The sequence below is a fragment of the Camelus dromedarius genome, chromosome 36 (assembly GCF_036321535.1).
Source record: "Camelus dromedarius isolate mCamDro1 chromosome 36, mCamDro1.pat, whole genome shotgun sequence".
Lineage (NCBI taxonomy): Eukaryota > Metazoa > Chordata > Mammalia > Artiodactyla > Camelidae > Camelus > Camelus dromedarius.
In genome coordinates, this window is record NC_087471.1 from 10,830,343 (window position 1) to 10,849,229 (window position 18,887).

At 39.0% G+C, this 18,887-nt stretch overlaps 1 protein-coding gene across 1 annotated transcript in view; it reads left to right on the forward strand.

The window, feature by feature from the left end:
• Positions 1 to 16,411, forward strand: part of MTMR9 (myotubularin related protein 9) — a 31,635-nt gene extending 15,224 nt beyond the window's left edge. The window contains exons 5-10 of the mRNA XM_010995237.3: positions 21 to 238; positions 1,060 to 1,221; positions 3,191 to 3,332; positions 5,213 to 5,433; positions 8,427 to 8,578; positions 11,753 to 16,411. Of these exons, the coding sequence (XP_010993539.2) occupies positions 21 to 238; positions 1,060 to 1,221; positions 3,191 to 3,332; positions 5,213 to 5,433; positions 8,427 to 8,578; positions 11,753 to 11,916 (1,059 nt within the window). The 3' untranslated portion in view covers positions 11,917 to 16,411. The remainder of the gene's footprint in view (positions 1 to 20; positions 239 to 1,059; positions 1,222 to 3,190; positions 3,333 to 5,212; positions 5,434 to 8,426; positions 8,579 to 11,752) is intronic.
• The last annotated feature ends 2,476 nt before the right edge of the window (positions 16,412 to 18,887 follow it).

The window sequence follows — 18,887 nt, forward strand, 5'->3', positions numbered from 1 at the left end:
AGACTGTATTGTGCTTGTAGGTAATTATGCGAAGTGGTCAGCCACTCACTGGCACAAATGGGAGACGGTGCAAAGAAGATGAGAAGCTGATAAATGCTACCCTCAGAGCAGGAAAGCGGGGCTACATCATCGACACCCGGCCTCTGAACGTAGCTCAGCAAGCCAGAGCCAAAGGAGGCGGCTTCGAGCAAGAAGCTCATTATCCCCAGTGGAGGCGGATTCATAAGTCCATTGAGAGGTAAAAGATTCAGGAGACGGCAGTGGACTCCTAGTGAAGCTAATTAGAATGGGTGAAAAATCACAAGTTTTCAAACGAACCTGCATATTAACTTAGAGTCCAAAATTGGCTGTGTATCCTGTCTTTGTGTTTTATAAGATTATTGTGGATGCTGACAGATGAGTTTTAATCAAATAGCATTTTTTTCTAAGTTAGCTCTGAAATGTCATCACCACGAAGTCTGTCCTCCTGTTCCTTAAAAGTCAGCAGGCCACCAAACTTACTGAAAAGATGCGCTACGGGTGATTATACTTTCCTAAGTCAAAAGACTCAGATTTAATTTCCCCCATTCTCACTTATTTTCACACCTTGTTTCCTCCAACTACGTCATCTCTCCTTTATGCCTGCAGTTAGTGGCTTGTTGGTGGATGGATGAGAGTTGGCGCTAATGAAACAATGGGTCCTGAGCTGGCCTTCAGCATCCCTGCTCACCGTGCACGTGTCCTTGCAGATGTCGGTGGCGCTGTCTTGTGACCTGTCACAAAATGCAGTGCCCTGGCCTTCTCCCCAGTCACGTGTTTCTGGGTTTAATCTGTTCAGATGAGGAATAGTTTAGCATCACAGGCATTTTAAGCCTCTTTGCAGTCATTTAAAAATATTAGTTTTTCGGTCTTTAACCCTGAAGTTACTATATAGCAAGGTGAATATTTTTATAGTATTTTGAACTGCTTTTGCTCTTGGATATATTGAAGGCTGAGTTTTTGGTTTGGTTTATTCCTTCATCCTATACTCTGTTTTCTTTTTCTTTTTTTTTTATCCCTACTTTTTCTTATTTTTGAAAGGTATCACATTCTTCAGGAGAGCTTAGTCAAACTCGTGGAAGCATGCAATGACCAAACACACAACATGGACCGGTGGCTCAGTAAACTGGAGGCCTCCAACTGGCTGACTCACATCAAGGAGATTCTGACCACCGCCTGCCTGGTGGCTCAGTGCCTAGACAGGTAGAGGGCATCTCAGTGTGCCGGGGCGGGGCGCTCACGCCAGCTGGGCCTTGCTTCCGTCCAGGCCTATGTCTGTGTATTATGTTACAGTCTGTGCCTGCGCTAGGTCTTTGGTTCCCATCGTTTTACTAACAACCACAGAACCGTGGTCAGTGCCGTTCAGTTACCAGCGAACTGTGTGCCTAGAGTCTAGCATTAATTGGTGATGTTTGTTGAATGAGTGTGAACCGTGTACCTATACTTGTCTTCAGTGACTCAGATTTTTTTAAGTACTAAAGGATTTCTTTTTCCTGTAAGATCCTTAAGTTACGAATCTACCAATTTTCCTTTTCTTAAACTGAAAAAGAATGAAAAGATGTTTTATTTCTCTTCAGAGGGCCAAACTTGGCCTTCAAGAAATTTTTGAAATAGCAATGAAAAGAAACATGTAACGTTGTTACACAGTAAATGATCCTTTCTAATGTCTCAGCTGTCTCGTTACAAACTGCCTGTTATGTACAGTTATACCTGGGTCTCAAGTTGAGGAAACCTGACGCTAGTGATGTGATGCATATGAAGCGATTTTAGTTTATTGACTCAGTTGAAGGTTGCTAATCCTTGAGACTTGAGGCAGAAGACTTGAACAAAGGATGGGTATAAGTTGTTGCAGAAGCTTAGAATGCCCTTTTTAAGAAGGGGATTCCCGCGGAAGCAATAGGTAGGTTGCCGCCACAGAGTTGGATGGCACTTTTCTTTGAGACTTTGTTTTATTGATGCTTCCAAGTTAGGGGACTCTATAAATAATTTTTTAATGGTTAGTAGACATTGATAATCGAACGGTTGCTTAAGATCAAGTGGTGAGTTAGCGATTTACCACATGGGCACCGGGTGCCACGAATGGGCAGACTCTTGGTGTCAGGAATCCCAGGATGTCACTATTCTTTGTTTTAGAAAGTGAAGCTCATTCATCTGATAAAATATGGGAGTTAAAGACTAAGGTTCTGTGGCAGAGAAATAAATAACATAGAGTGATGTGTTAATATTAAGTGGTTTGGGTTTTTTTAAGCTAAGTTAAAAATATTTCCCCTTACGTACTGAGTGCAGAGGTTTCTGTTTGCTTATGAAACATGAGTTCTAATAGACACTTACAACCACGTTGTCTAAGTTTTCAGTGGAAGTGAGAAGAAGTTACCTTCGTCACAGACGTGTGAAAGTGTCTGTGTGTGGGGAATTAATTAACAGTAGGAGCCAAACATGAAGCTTTAATGGGAAAGTGGTGAGCTCATTTGCCTTTTTTCCATAAGTTCCTTCACTGTCATTTCAATTTAAAAAAGCAGAAGGGGAGGAGAGGTGTAGTTAATTTAGTTTTTGGTGTTTCCTCCCACTCTTCTTAGAACTGTGGGGTCCTGGGCACCTCCTGGGGAGCAGTGTCATTGCCACTGACTTCCTAAATTGACAGCTTTGTGTATATGTGTGTATATTTAAAAATTCTTCCTGCTGTCATGTTTCTCAAAGCATGGTTAGGACTTGTTTCCCAGATCCATTACAGTTCATGAAGGCATCCTTACAGTGAGCTGATGGTGGAAAGAAGAATCAAGGCCAGAGAGATACAGAAAAATAACCTGAAGTGTGTGTTTCTAGGTTTGGTGAGAAAAGACCTTTGTCAGCTATTAAAGCAGAAAAGGTCAGCGTCTACTAGTGTGATGAGGTTTGCTGCCCAGTTTTGTAAAAGAAGAAAAAAATTCAGCTAAACAATTCTCTGACTTGTTATAACTTAAAAGGGTTCTTGTGATGTGGAATTCGGGACTCACTGGTTTTATATTTTCCCCAAGGGAAGCCCCCTTCATATGCCTTAGTTAGACTCTAAGCCCTGTAGGACAGAGTGGACTTACAAGACTTTGTTAATAATAAACACGCCTTGAGGACAGTATTTCAAAGCTGGTTGACCGTGTTGGGAGTGTCCCATTTGTGCTCTGGGTTTTCCCATCAGGGAAGGAGCATCCATACTGATTCACGGAACAGAAGGAACTGATTCCACACTGCAGGTCACCTCCCTGGCCCAGATCATCTTGGAACCAAGAAGCAGGACCATCCGTGGCTTTGAGGCCTTGATAGAAAGAGAGTGGCTGCAGGTGAGAGAAGCTGTTTGGTCCAGAGAGGAACCGCCCCAACTGGGCTCTGATGCTGGTTTGTGGGAATGGGCATAATGTATGGAATCCTTTTTTTTTTTTTTCCTGTCTTGATCCTCATTTTAAGGTTGCCGTGTGTTTTTTGTTTGTTTGTTTTTTGAGTTATAGTCACTTTACGATGTTGTGGTAAATTCCAGTGTAGAGCACAATTTTTCATATGAAATTCTGATTGACTCAGATGTTTAAATTGTATGTTTAGTTTTCTATCTTCCTCTCAATAAATATGTGTCGTCTTTACTGCCTCTCACTTTCCATCTCCCTCTTTGCTTGTATTGCTCACTTGGCACTTCATTTCCTTCACAAATGCTTTGTAGTTGTATTTTGTTACCTGCAGGGGAAACAAAAAGGATGTAAGACATAATCTTGTCTTGCAGAACTTAGTTTTGCTAGAGATAAAAACAGTGCGAGGCGTGTGCTTTAGCGCTGTCTGCCTTCTGCTCGCCTGGCTCCGTTCTGTCGTCTTCCCCGCCAGGTGAAACCCTTCTCCCCCTTTAAGACCCAGCTAAGCGTCGCTGCGTTCATGAGGTCTTTGGGGTCTTAACTTCCTTCATAGGTAAAATTGACCCATTTTCCTCATGCCTTGTTTCCTGAACTAGACCCAAATAAAGTGACTTCTTTGAGTTCAAGGAACCTTGCCCAATTCAGCTGTTTGTCCCTAGAACACAACACAATGCTGCCACATAATGCTGAAGGACAGCTAACATAAAGGTCCCATAAAATAGATTGAAATCCTCCAAGTCAGAGATGAACTTAGAAATGTACGTGCCCGGTGTAACTTAGTACATGATTGTGATTGAAAACAAATGTTTAGATGTATCTTGAAAGTGGAAGTATCTCTGGAGAAAAATCATTTCTGGCCCTTCTGGTTACAGTTCATTATTTAACTGTGTTAATGCCATGATGCATATACCATGTCTGCCCACCCTGACAGCCGACCTTTATCTCTGTGTTGAAAATCTATTCAGCTACATTTCTTATGATGCACAGCAGACAAACAAATGAGTATGGCTTACTGATGTATGTATTACCATTTTCATGGGTATCAAAATCCCATCCATGCTGATGGCACTGTCTTTGTCAGATAAAGTAGTATGAGGACCCGAAGAAACAGCAGGTCTGTGAAGTGCCTAGAAGGGCGTAATCTGGGGGACAAGGTCAGCACTCAGGTCCCGGGTGGGCCAGAGAGCCAGATGATTCTTATTTCCTTTGGTCAGTAGATGGCAGGCTCTTCCAAATATTTTTGGGAGAAAATTATTTTGGGAGAAGTTATTTTTGGGGAAATTAAGGACAGCCTTGTCCAATGTAAAAGTATTCCTAGAGTTGTCTTCATGATAGTAACCTTTTTTCGTATGTAATTGAAGGTTTAATGTCAGGAGTGACCCGATGAAGTTTGTGAGAACCCACATTTACCTCTGCTCAGTGGTGAGGCTTGTGGAGCTTAGAGCAGGGATTGGGGGGGGGGGTGTCCTTTGTTTTGTACCTGAACAGCTTATGTTCTCTGACTTTGATCCAGATCTCACAGACCTGGAAAGATGGATGTTTCCTGTTCCTGGAGTTCATTATTCTTCTACTTGATATTCCAAGAGCAACTGCAGTTCTTATGGTTGTGTCTTAACTGCGCAGCCTCGTTAAGGATTTGGAAATCAATGTCTTTTTCCTTAGCTGTTGAAAATTGTCTTAAACCAAGAAATCATTAAAGAGCGAATTATATGCTGTTCCCTTTAGTGATAGTTGTGTTGCAGCTATGTGAAATTTGTGACTAGAACGTGCTGTCATGTGACCTCACCAGGAAGTGACTGCCGCGTTTCCGTCTTTTCTCCTAGGCTGGTCACCCATTCCAACAGCGCTGCGCTCAGTCAGCCTATTGTAACAGTCGGCAGAAGTGGGAGTCGCCTGTGTTTCTTCTCTTCTTGGACTGTGTGTGGCAGATTCTTCGTCAGTTCCCTTGTTCTTTTGAGTTTAATGAGAATTTCCTCATCATGCTCTTTGAGCATGCGTATGCCTCGCAGTTTGGAACATTTCTGGGCAACAATGAAAGTGAAAGGTGGGTACACTGCTCACAGGGGGGCCATTTCGTTTTTAGTTGTTTTGGTCACTTCCTAGAAGAGACCAGGGTTTCGTTCTGCATTAATGTTATTTATAAGATGGTAGAGGTTACAGTTAATATAAATTAAGTTACATGAAGTGTGTTCTTAGTATGAGCCTGTCACATGCTAGGTGAGAACACATCCTGAATTTCGTTCTGTTAGATTAAAATTAGTCCATACGCTGATTTAACAGCTTTGAGTAGACTGGGCGGCCATTTTAGATGCTGGAGCACAGTCTCTTACCTCTGGGAGAAGCTCTAACGTATAGTCCAGCTCTGCTCTCCGTCCAGTTTCACAGATTAGGAAGAGAAGGGCCATGGAGGTGAGTCACCTGTCCAGTGACACACAGCCAGTCAGGCACCAGAAGAATGGCCTTCCCACTCCTGCTGTAGACTTCCTTTCCTCTTTTACGTCGAGAAATTGTCCTCCGGCCCAGAGTGACAGTCGTGCTTCTTAGTTCACATGCCATCAAGTTTATGGGTTTAAGTGGGAGGTTTATACCAGAATGACCATTAAAGCTGCTGAACTGGTACTCTCATTTGGGGACAATCAAAAGGCTTCCTCCAGGTAGGAGGCAGGATTTGTCCCTTGGCTGGTAGCTGGCATCATTTAATTGAATAATAAATTTAAACAATAGTTTTCACAAAAGAATGGAATTACTGCATCTTTACCGGTTTAAAATTTAAGCACATAGTGCAATACTTGTTTTTCACTTAAGTCTGGATTGGCAAATTTTTTGACTTTTTTTTTTTTTTATGGATTTTGTCTTCTGAAGTAGGGGAAATTTAGAACTATTTACTCTAGAAAGTTGTCCATCACCACAGAGTCCTCATTGTACTCTGGTTATTGTAGCCACATGTGATTTGTGCGATCAGTTTGACTAATTTCATGGATGTGTTTATAATTTACTCTGTTTCTTCTGTACCCTCAGCGGTATTTGCTCTGAGTATTTTCCTTGACAGTAGTATGTAATTGGGACAGGATTAACTTGTTCAAGCTGAAATGCCTTATGTTGGCATTGCAAAATTGAACCTGTGTAAAAACACTCGGGTGGATTGCAGGTAGGGATTATCCTGGGCTGTTCATTCATAGTTTAGGCTTAAATGAATCTTTTGAACATTGTACCTCAGTTTTTTTCAATTAATGAAATGTATTTGGGTATTTTAATATCATTTTAAATTAGCTTTCTAGTAATAATTATCTTATTTTACTTGTAATCATTATATTATACAGAAGAACAGGCCTACTTCCAAAAAGTAGGATTTGAATTGACTTGGGATGGAAATGCCATAAATGTTGCCCTTTCCACCCCAGATACTATTCTTTAACATCACAGTTAATCCAAAGAAAATATAAGCTATTGATAATTTTTTCCTGTTTTTCCTTGTTAACAATAGATGAAAGGGTTAATGCTTCCTGACTTCAGGGTTCTGTTCTCTCTTCTAAAACCTAGAATTTTGCTGCTCAGAATAGAGTTTAATTAGAAGAAATGACCTAAGAGAAAGCAATGATCACACTTTTTTTTCCTTTTAAATTTTATATACAAAAGAATAAGAGCTTTTAAGGTTTGTTATGAATACAAAGTCTAAAATTACTTGAACTTTGTGAATTTGGCAGATTGAAATATTAACTGGCCTTATTGTAAAAAATCTTTAAAAACCACTGAAACTTCTTGGTAAAAGTTGACTTCAATTAAAAGGGAAGATGTTACCTTTTTAAAAACAGCTTTATTGAGATACAATGCATTTACTATAATATTCACCCGTTTAAAGGGTATTTATTCAGCAGTTTTTAACATATGGTATATTCAGAGCTGTACAACCATCACTGCACCTAATTTTAGAACATTTTCATCACCCCTAAAACAAACCCCATATCCACCAGCAGTTACTATTCATTCTCCTTCCCTCCCTCCTCTACGCTGATAACCAGTAATCTGCTCTTGCAAATCCATAAATTTGCCTCTTTGAGTATTTCATATAAATGGAATCCTACAATATGTGGTCTTTTGTGATTGGCTTCTTTCAAGGTTCGGCCACGTTGTAGAATGGCTTGTTTCACCTTTTGGCTGCCATGAATAATGCTGCATTAAGCATTTGTATGTAGGTTTTTGTGTGGACACATACTCATTTATCTTAGGTGTAAACCTAGGGTTGTAATTGTGTGTCATATGGTAACTCTGGCCTTTTGAGGAGCTGTGAAACAACGCGGCAGCACCATTTTACATTCCCACCAGCAAAGTATGAGGGCTCCGCTTTCTCCATGTCTTCACCGTTTTTTATTGTCTGCCCTTTTGATGTAGTCACCCTAGGTGGCTGTAAAGTGGTGTAAACCTCATTTTAGTGATTTGCATAAAAATTTATTGAAGTTTGTTTTGTGACCTAACGTGTGGTCTGTGCTGGAGAATGTTCATGCACACTTGAGAGGAATGTGTGTACTGCTGTACAGTATTCTATATTTGTCTTATATACTGTGTAAGTCCTGTGTTTCCTTATTTATCTTCTGTCTAGTTGTTCTGTACGTTTGCAAAAGTGGGATAGTGAAATCCTCAGCTATATTATAGGATTGTCTATTTTTGTGTTCCGTTATGTCAGTTTTTGATTCATATATTTTGTGGCTCAGGTGCAACATACATATGTATTTATAATTACATCTTTTTATTTTTTATTATTATTTTTTAAAAATAATTATTATATCTTCTTGATGGATTAACTTTCTTTCCAGCTTTGGAAGACTGTAAAACAGTTTTTTTGTTGTTGTTGTTGACAGTTAAAATGCTGATTGAATTCTCTGATGAATATTTTTATTTTACGATATCTTGTTCCTCTGCTGAAAGTCTCGTGTTCTGCCTTCTAACATACTTAGAAAAGAAAGTGTCCTGTTGGAAGGAGCGCTTAATAGTAGTCGTCATAAGTTAATTGCTGTAATGGTAATTTCCTTTCTTGATCAGATGTAAGTTGAAGCTACAGCAGAAAACGATGTCTCTGTGGTCCTGGGTCAACCGGCCCAGTGAACTGAGCAAGTTCACCAACCCTCTCTTTGAAGCCAACAATCTTGTCATCTGGCCTTCGGTTGCTCCACAGAGCCTTCAGCTGTGGGAGGGTAAGCTGTGCATCCTTTGCAAACCTTTTGTTAATGGTCTAGGCCGTCCTCTCGATGCCTGTGAGTGCGCACTGCTGACACTGGCAGGTGGTGAGGTGGACCTGACCTCCGACCTGTGTGCGGTTGTCATTGCTCAGTGTAGGCAGTGTTCTCTCTCTCCTGTCTGCTGGCTTGTTGCAGCTCTTTTCAGTCCCCACTTGGGAAGCTGACAGTGATCCTTTAGTGGATACTGCTGTTTATTTTGGATATTTTCTCTCGATGAGAAGGTACATTACTTTTTAAAATTATGACGAAAACACACAAAACTTACCAACTTTAAACCATCTTTAAATGTGCAGTTCACTATGAAGTGTATCACATTGTTGTGAAACAGGCCTCCAGAGCTTTTCATCTTGCAAACCTGAAACTCTGTGTTCACTAAGTGACAGCTTCCCAGTGCCCCTCTCCAGCCCCAGGCAACCACCGTTCTGCTTTCCCCTGGCCGTGACCACTCTAGGACCTCATGTAAGTGGAACCAGACAGTGTTTGTCCTTCTGTACTGGCTTGTTTCACTTAACATAATTAATGTAGTAGCTTGGGACAGGATTTTTTTCCACTTTAAGACTGAATAATTTCCCATTGTATGTATATACCACATTTTGTTTATCCATTCATACGTCAGTGAGCACTTGAGTTGCTTCCATCTTCTGGCACACAGGTATGCAGATATCTCTCCAAGACTCTGCTTTCCATTCTTTTGTGTCTGTAAACCGGGTAGAATTGCTGGATCATACGATAATTTAATATTTTGAGGAACTGCGTACTGTTTTCCATAATGATTGCACTGCATACTGTTTTCCGTAATGATTGCACCATTTTACAATCCCACCACCATGTTGTGCACAAGTGTTCAGTTTTTCCACATCTTCTCCAGTACTTGTTACTTTCTGGGTTTTTTCCCCATTTTGGTGGTGACCGTCCTAATGGGTGTGAGGGAAAGTTCATTCGTTTTTGGTAAGAAAGTGGTAGGTGGTTGGTTCAGGAGTAAACCGTACGCTCCTAGGAGCTGGTTTCTGTTACTTTAGTAAGTAGTCATTAGGTTCTTCTGTTAAATGCCATTTAAGGCTTCACGAGCTAGTCATTCTATTAAGTTTCCATAAATCTGCGTGTATACCGTCCATCACTGCAGCAACACAGGCATCTCGTTGTTTATGTGAAACAGTAATCCAGGCTTCACTTTCAGATCTGTTCTAAAGAAGATGCTTTACCTACATTAATTTTTCAGATTCCTGAAGCTTATCTCCTTAAATACCGAAGCTTATTTAAAAAATAAATAAAATCTATCTAAAATATGTTATGCATTCATTAAACAAAGACTATAAAATGCCGTTTAATTTCCTTTCAGTCATTTTGAAGGTGGTAAGTACATCTTTATCCATCTTTGTATTGAACAGCAAAAGGCATACATGCAGGAATGGTAGCTGTTGGATAAACTGTGCTGAACCACCATGAAAGTCAGTTATTCTACCAGGTTCTGACAAATTCTGCTCTCAAGGACAACTCTTGTGTGGGACCTGTTTGCTTTTTGCGTGTAAAGGGTTCTCAGATGGCTTTGCTTCCTTGGTTTGAGACCAAGCCTGTTTCTGTCCCTTCTCTGGCTTCCACCTCTCAGAGCTGTTCTGCTTGGCGAGTCTGTCCTCAGCTGCGCCCTCCCCTCAGTTCATGCCTCTGACCTTCTCTGTCGAGGTGTCCGCTGGTTAGAATGGTGGGGAAGCGCTCACCGATAGTCTTGCGCTTCTCTGAGCCTGAGCTTCAGTGCCCTGGGGACTTGGGGCTGCTCAGAGCTTCTCCTGGCTTGCTTTCTTGATTGTTCAGACAGTCAGGTGTGCAGGACAAGCGATCTCTTAAATGAGAGATTACAAATGCTGCACTTCTTATTTAAGACTTCTGGGGCACCTTGTCTAAAAGCCACTTTCCTGTTTAACAACTGAAGTAGGAGACTAGCTACTTGTGAGGAAGACCAGATTGGGGGTCGGGTGGCATAAAGGACAGCTTAACTAGTGTCTACCACAGCTCCCTGAGAGTTCAGGGATTACACGATAGAAGAAAATTTGTGTTGTTCTGTGAATGAATTCCTGCTAGTCCATTAAGAACAGGGTTTCGCTGTGTATTTACTGTCTGCTCAAATTAGACCTGGAAGAAAGTCTGTGTGATGTGGAATACTCTCATGGTAGGTACATGGGTTGCATACTGAGACTACTCCGGCCTGAAAATGTCTCTCTGCTGTTTGCATTTTGTATTGTACTGAACCATTAAGAAATTCCTGTATTGAAGGACAGGATTTTAAAAATAAGCTCATTAAATAGGAAAATCAACACAGGTCAGTCAGTTTTTAGGCTGTGTTCCTATTTTTCCTCTCTGAGAGTACCATTTGGACACCACGAGACTCTCTAGGGCACAAGGCAGCTTGTAGAAAGGGTTTTTACTCAATCATAAAACCTCTGTGAACTTGCCAGCTGCTGGCACGTCGCAGCCTGAATAGTGTTTGTACTTCCTGACTTGAATGTCTTTAAGCCATTATTTTGGGATGGTATCGCTAACGTATGTCTGTGTAGAAGAGAAAATGTCTTTCACTCCGTGATAAAAGGATAATTATTGTTATCTGGGGAAGGAGGCAATTGCCTGCAGAACTGGAAGATTGTCTCCTAAGTAACAGAGAGGGAGAGAGCGCACTGAAGTCCAGGCTTTTCAGTGACAGCTTTGTGGCTTTGCTTTTCCCGTAACTGCCACCTGTACAGGGAAAGTGATTTCACACATGTACGAGGTCTTACAGTTCTGGGTAAAGGTCTATAATTTTTTTTTTTAATTTGTATTGTGAAATTGGAAAGTTTATGGTTAACTTGTATTCCTGAATATATCAGAGAACAGTTTTTGATCTATTTTACAGTTTTGTGGGGTTTTTTGAAGAATTAATGAGCATGTACACAGTGACTTATTAAGTGCTGTAGTTAATTGTACTCTTTCAATACCTCAGGGTTTCTGTATATTTGAGAGTATAATAAAACACACATGTGAATTGTGAGATAAAAAAAAAAACAGAATTATAATGCATGGGACTCCCTATTACCTACAATTATAATGTTAATCCGTTGTGTGTATCTTTTCCCTCCTGTGTTCCTGTCCTGGATTCAATAGGTATTTTCCTACGTTGGAACAGATCCTCCAGGTACTTGGATGAAGCATATGAAGAAATGGTTAACATCATTGAATATAACAGGGCATTGCAGGCGAAAGTGAATATCCTTAGGAGGCAGCTGGCAGAACTGGAGACTGAGGATGGGATGCAGCAGAGCCCCTGAATTGAGGAGCCCCACGCCCCAGAAGGACCGTCCGTCCGCTGGCCCACCTATCTCTCCTTTGCCCTTCAGTTCACTTTCACACAGTAGCCTTGAACTTAAGGCTTTAGATGTGAGAACCTTCTAATTTAATGGGGTTCTCAGTACTTTATGAATGAAACGTACTATAGTTACTCGTGTTTCATGTGGCCTGCGAGTCATCTTCACTTTGGGAGCAGGAAGGAGGTGCTAGTAATTTTATTTTATGTGAAACAGGTGACTTATTTAATGCCATTTGTGTTATATGCCATTTTAGCATAAGCCTTTTTCTCTGCGTCCACTTCCCAAACAGTGCTCCAGACCAGTCAAGGACATGATTAATCTCTTTAGGGAGTATTTGTTAGTTTAAAAAAGGATCAGACTTTTAAACACTCCAAATACAGAAATATTTTCAAACTTGAAATGGTTGGTAAACCAAGAATTTTGTGTCTAATATGCCGTTTGCAATATCTTTGCCACATAATGTAGCCATTCTCTTTAAAATAGTTTTGTACTGACAGAGCTGAATTCATTCTCATTCTGCTTTGTCAGGAAAGGAAAATCGGAATATTTATTCAAGGTAAATTATTTTTACAAGGGCAGTAGTTATAGTCCTCTGATATTTACCTTAAGAAGTAAATTTATTTTAACAGTAGACAAAAGTATGTGCAATGCAGAAAAAAATAGGAATTTTTACTGATAAGGTATCATTAGTGTTGAATTGGTTTTTCAGGGTTTTGACCATCCATACAAATGTGTATCGAATGCTGGGTGTAACATTAAACCATCATTTAGAATAGATGTCGATTTGTTATAATTAAGCTACAAATATGGTTTCTTTAAACCAGAGATGCACTGCCCTTGTCTCAAGTTCTTACTGCACTGGTTTATGTATGTTATGTGTATGTTTTATCGTGTTCTGTTTTATTTTTAAATATTCTAAGAGTTTACTAATACGAACGTTAAAATTTTCACATTGGCTCGAGCTGTTTGAAAATTTACCATGACTCTGCTGGTTTGTCCATTGTGTTAGGCAAATATAGTTTTAAGAGGAGGCGAAAGTTTATGAACATGATGCAGCTATGTTTTAAACTTCAGAAGCCAGTTTGAATGTCTCAACGTTACAGAAACAGTGATGACTGTATGCTGTGCTGGTTTATGCCTGCAACTCTAAAAGTTGGTAGTTTGGTGCTTTCCACGTACATTTCTGTTTTGTGGCACTGCTCATTTTAACAAAAACTATCAATTCTGGTTTTCCTTTGAAAGGATAATTCAAGAGTAATCCTCAGTACTATTTCCATCCCATCTGTATATAACCATTTCATTGTAAAACACCAAAACTGAATCCTGCTTTAGAGCTGTATATTAAGTTAAAAATAAAATCCTTAAAAACCTACCCCAGCAAAATCAATGGCCACATTCAGAGGCCTTAGAAAGCCCATCTCCAGCTTTAGAAATACTTTCTATCTCCAGTTTCCCAACCTTTGTCTTTCTTCTGTTTCCTCAGACTTGTAGCAGAAGGCTGGGCAAGAATCCGTAGTCAGAGCTCTCTCGGGAAATGTGTCTTCCTTCCGTAAGCTCAGTTTAACTCCTGACCTGTTTTCTTGGCCATAGTTGTGAGTCTTGGGGCATTAGAGCCCCCACCGAAAGGCCAAGGCAAGGAGCAAAGAAGACGCACTTTTCTTGCTCTGAATATCTCTGTGTTGTGTGAAATGTCTATTGATTTTTTTTAAAGAGGAAACACCCCAGCTTTTTGGGGGGCCCTCAGAATTGCAGAAGGAACCTTTCCTCCTCAGTTAACAGACCCATAAGGAAAACCATCTAGAGATGTTTTTAGCAATTCTTTAGAAGGGATTCCCGCTGGTGATGCTGACCGGCCATGAGGGTCCCGTGGGTGGGAACTGTGGAGGGGGTTCTTCTCAGGCTGGTCGTGGAGAAGTCGTGTGCCATCAGTTTACGCCTGTCTTCCTGGTGAACGTTTTCTGTGTGAGCGAGAGCGCAGTAACCTTTTCATGCTTCACTTTTTTTTCTTTCTCTCGTTGAGACAGCAATCATAAGCTGTCTGGAGAAGTTTGTGTTATAGTATTAATTTATAATTAGGGATTGTCCAAACCTCAGTTCTGTTTACAGGGTGTGAAAACAAACTTTGGTGTCAGTGCACTTTCAAAGGGGTCATCTAATAACGCAAATATTAAGGTTTCCCCAAACTTGAGAACTTTGTCAAAAACAACTGCTTTATCAGTATAATCTGAAGAAAGTTTTTAGTAATACTATTAAGGAGCTCATCCCTTGGATGAAAGGAACAAGTGCGATGGATGTACTCATGAGAAGATACTTCTTAAAGGTTCAGTTTGGAGAACTGTCTTTGATAAATGTGGCGTGTTTATTTATAGTGAAGGTTTGCATTTTGGGGATGTAGAAAAGCAGGCTCCACAAGAATATTTTAAAAATACAAAGGATTGTTATCATCCTCTGTCAGCAGTACAGGGGTCCTTAGGTTTAAATTAATATTTTTTTTTAAATCAGAAGAACATAGTTGGTTGATTATATAAAAATACTGAAACTTTTTGGGTGGTAAGACTTTTCGGTAATTAATTGTTTGAAATTTTTCATTCTGATTTTATTAAATCGGAAGAAAAAAGCGGAAATTATAAAACCTGATAGGTTTAAAACAACCTACAAATGTATTTTATTTCTCAGAAAAATAAGGCCTTTTGAAGAAAAGTTTTTAAAGTAATTTTTGGGAAAACTTTGGGAGACATAATCATTCAAGTTCCTTTATGGGGAATTTTAACATTTATCTTTGAACTCCAAAGCCTGATTTTGTAGAGGTGATATGTCATTGCTTTTCATCTTAAAGGGTAGAATTTCGGGGAGATTCTGGTCTTTGATTTAGTCAGTATTTATGTTAAATTAAAAAATCAGTGTCATGGAAAAGATTTGACCAGTAGTTGTCCCTTGACAGCTGTTGTTGCATTTTAAAAATTCTTTAAAAATTTAAAGATGTAACTCTTGAAGTTGTCTGGTTTCAAGATTAGCGATTTTAATTGTCAGTCTTCCCTAGGTCATCAGATTCACTTACTATCAGACCTGAACCTGGGGCCCCATCTTGGTATTGACCAGATTTAATGAATGAAACTGCATGAGGGTGTTATGAGCACTCTTTATCAGAGAGCTGTTTCCTGGACAAAAAAATGGGCAATGTTTAGAATAGTTAATCCCCTGTTCTGGAAGCTTGGAGAAGGAACTCATTCAGTATACCTAATACAGGTTTGTCCTGTGCCTCCGACAGCATGGGTTAGTTTTCTTACTGTTTACATGGCTCGCATCTTTTCCCCCTCCACAGCTGGTACCCTCAGTTATTACTTGGTAGCATTTCTGTGTGATTCACCATCTAAACAAAAAATAGACTGATTTCTACATCAAAATTTATTCTCAAATGATATGAAATGCTAATTTCCTGGTAGTGTCAGCTTTCTAATTTTGGTTTACTTGAATAAAACTACTTCTGCCTTCACTGAGTCTTTATAATCCAGTATCCATAGCATTTTCTTCCTTTAAACCACTGATTGCCAAGAAGAGACCCCCTGAAACTCCATGGCTAGGTTTCAGAAAGCCTGAACTTGTTTCCTAAGTCCCCTTCAAGAAATCTCACAGCCTGTGTTTGAACTGCACTGCAGAACTGCAGTTTGTGCTGGAGTTAGTGGAAAGATAACAGGGCTCACTGGAGATGCTACATTGTCCTGAAAAAGAGCTTCCTGTCTTCTAGAGCCGTTCTGTTTAACCATCTGTGAGCATACAAATTGTGCAACACCGCCTGTGTCTGTCTGCCCAAGACATTTGCTTCACTTCTCAAATGCACATATCTTTGGAGAGGAGACTTATTCCACACAGACACCCCCTGAGTTCTGTTTAGAATCCTTATAGGTCTATTACCATCTACACTGAAAATATACTTGTACAGCTTAGATATTTAAAAAAAAAAAAGTATGTATTTCTTCAATAGCCAGGCATTTGGATTGTACTCTTGATATATTTGAATGTGACTATTGGATTTAAGTGCACTATTATTCATGTCTTACACAATAAAATTGCACTGTATGCCAAATGTGTCTATAATGTATGCTTTGCTAAAACCTCAGAGTGCTGTAACATACATACAGGTTTCAGTATTGTGAACCTGTCTGCATACAGGGGAAAATTCTGAAATTTGTTAAGTCTGTGTAACATTTTAATAATATTTGTCATGTTCCCTTAAGTGATGAGGTCACTTATTGGCTAAGGCTGGAATCGTTTATGCCAAGTTGGCTACTTTGTCAAGCCTGGTTTATTGAATTGAGAAACAGTCTTGTCAAACACGGTACTGTTACCTTAGTGCATAAGATTTGTGTGTTGCATCTCCCTCTGCCTCAGAGGACTGTTGCACAGATGCTAGTGTTAAATTTCTACAGAATGGTAATAAAATTTGAATACATTCAAATGCAGTAAATTAGATCTGTAGGCTAATTTTTCCCCCAATTATCTGTGAAGATTTTGGCAGTGTCTTGATTAAAATTGCTATATATATTTGGACTTTATATTTTGAAAAAATTCAGATCTACAAAAAAGTTGCACAAAACAGTGATCTCCCATATACTGTTCACCTAGATTGAATAGTTAACTTTTTTTTTACATTTGTATTTAACACTCTTGAGTGTGTAAGTGTCATTATTTTGCTGAAACATTTGCGGGAGAGCTGCAGACATCGTGACCTTGCCACCTAAGTACTTCACAGGTATCTCCCAAGAATTAGGAGTGTGTATTATGTATACTACTTATTCAGTACATAGTGATATGAATAAATCAGTGAGGGAAAATCTCCCCTAAGTAGAATGCCCAGTATGAAATGTAGGAAAAATGATGACATTAGAAAGTCATTATTTGGCAATAATTACAATAGTAACTGAGGTAGGGAGTCATGGTCAGTGGCTACTAAACCAGCAGGTAAAAGTTTGTGAGCAAAAGCATATAGTCGCAAAGTATCTTTCCATAAAATTCTTATTAGTTACAAAAAGAAAGACGGTAACTTTACGGGAAAGGAACTTAGTAGGCATCACCTTATCCAAACACAATTAACATCACTAGTAATGGAACATACCAACATCATGTGCCTTCTGATAGGATCTACTGAGAACACAGCATCAATTTTATGGCATTTTTGCAAAAACAAAAAGCACAACCTGAATCTAATTATGAGGTAACATCAGGCAAACTTTAAATTGGCATTCTACAAAATAAGTGTATTCTTTTTTAAAAAAAAATTATATTGCTTATAGAGAAAAGGAAAGACTGAAAAACTTTTTGTAAGTTTGAAATTATTTTTTAAAAGTTCAAAAGCAAAAAGTTAATAGGGAATAGCAGATGGTATCCATGTAAGGCTATAAAATTAAAATGAGAATCAAAATATTTCAGCTGATGAAAATCATCCCCCAATAAATGGAACACTAAGCGGAAGAAAACTGTGAGACTTCCCAAAAGGAATAAATACCTTTAAACAAAACATCCATATATGATATGGAAAAACACCTCAAATGAGAAATTACAAAACTCAGAACAGAAATAAACCAAAAGTAAACCAGGAAGTTAGAAAACAAGAGTTGAATGAATTCAGGAATGAATTTGAGGAATAAAAAAGTCATCTTGAAGGTGAAATTACAAGGTACTCAAGGGGGAAAAGGTTCAACTGAAGATTTATTAAACAGTATTGAAGAAAAGTGTGAAAGGCCAAGCATGAAAAAAAAAAAAATCAAGCAAAAAGGATCAGCGAGGAAGGAATGAACACAGAGAACACACAGAGAAGGGCCAGTGTCTGAGTAATTAGCATCCCTGAAGGAGAAAAACAAAACAATGGAAGAGGACTCATATTTAAACCTATAATCTAAGAAGTGCTTCCAGAAATAAAAGGTCTGAGTGGAATTGGATCCAGATTGGTCAGCTTCAAGACATAGCTTAGTAAACCCAATGGACATTAAATATGAAGATGGGGGAACAAAATCCCCAAGGCCGCTGGGCAAAATGTCACTTAAAATCAGGTTGCCATTAGAATATTCAACAACACATAAAGCAAGACAGAGAGGAGAAAAGCATTTTTAAGAAATGCAAAGAAAAATTATAAGCCAAGGATTTTATATTCAGCCAACCTATACTTTAAGAATCCAAGTTATTGAAAAAGTTTTTAAGCCTGCAGACTCAGGGAACATGGTAGTTAAGAGTGCTTCCTGAGAAATCTGTGAAAGGATGTGTTTTGCCCAATTATGAGATGATGGAAAACTACAGATTAGGGCTCTAAATAATACTGTAACTCTAGATCAAGACTATGACAAAAGTAGAGGCAGTGGTGGGAAGAATATTATGCAGACTTTATGTATTTTGACAAAGTAGAAAGAAGGCAATTTTTTTTAAATAAAGGGAGAAAGTAGAATATTTCAGTCACAGTCATTTAAATTATAGGAGTCAAACATATCATTCAAACCTAACAAATCAAATTGTAGAAAGTTAGGATAAAGATGTCAATGGCCACCTTTATAAACAGTATTACAATGATAACTCTAGGGGAAAAAAATTCCAATCTTTTTATGCCCAAAGAAATAAAGACTCCAAAGTAACAACATAAATAAATACAGTAAACATAACAATACACACAGTAAGTAAAGCATATGATAACTGAAATCAAACATCAGACATACCAATAAATATAAGTGGGCTTGATTCATCCATTTAAAGAAAAAATATTCAAATTGACTTATAAAGCAAAACCCAACTCTATGCTGCATACACCTGACAGAATTAAAACAAAGGGACTCAGAAAAGTTAAGAAAAAGGAATGGTGTATCAGTCAGAGTTCAATATCTTACAAAGTAATCAAAACAGTGTGGTGCTCACCTAAACACAGACAGAGACCAATGGAACAGCACCCA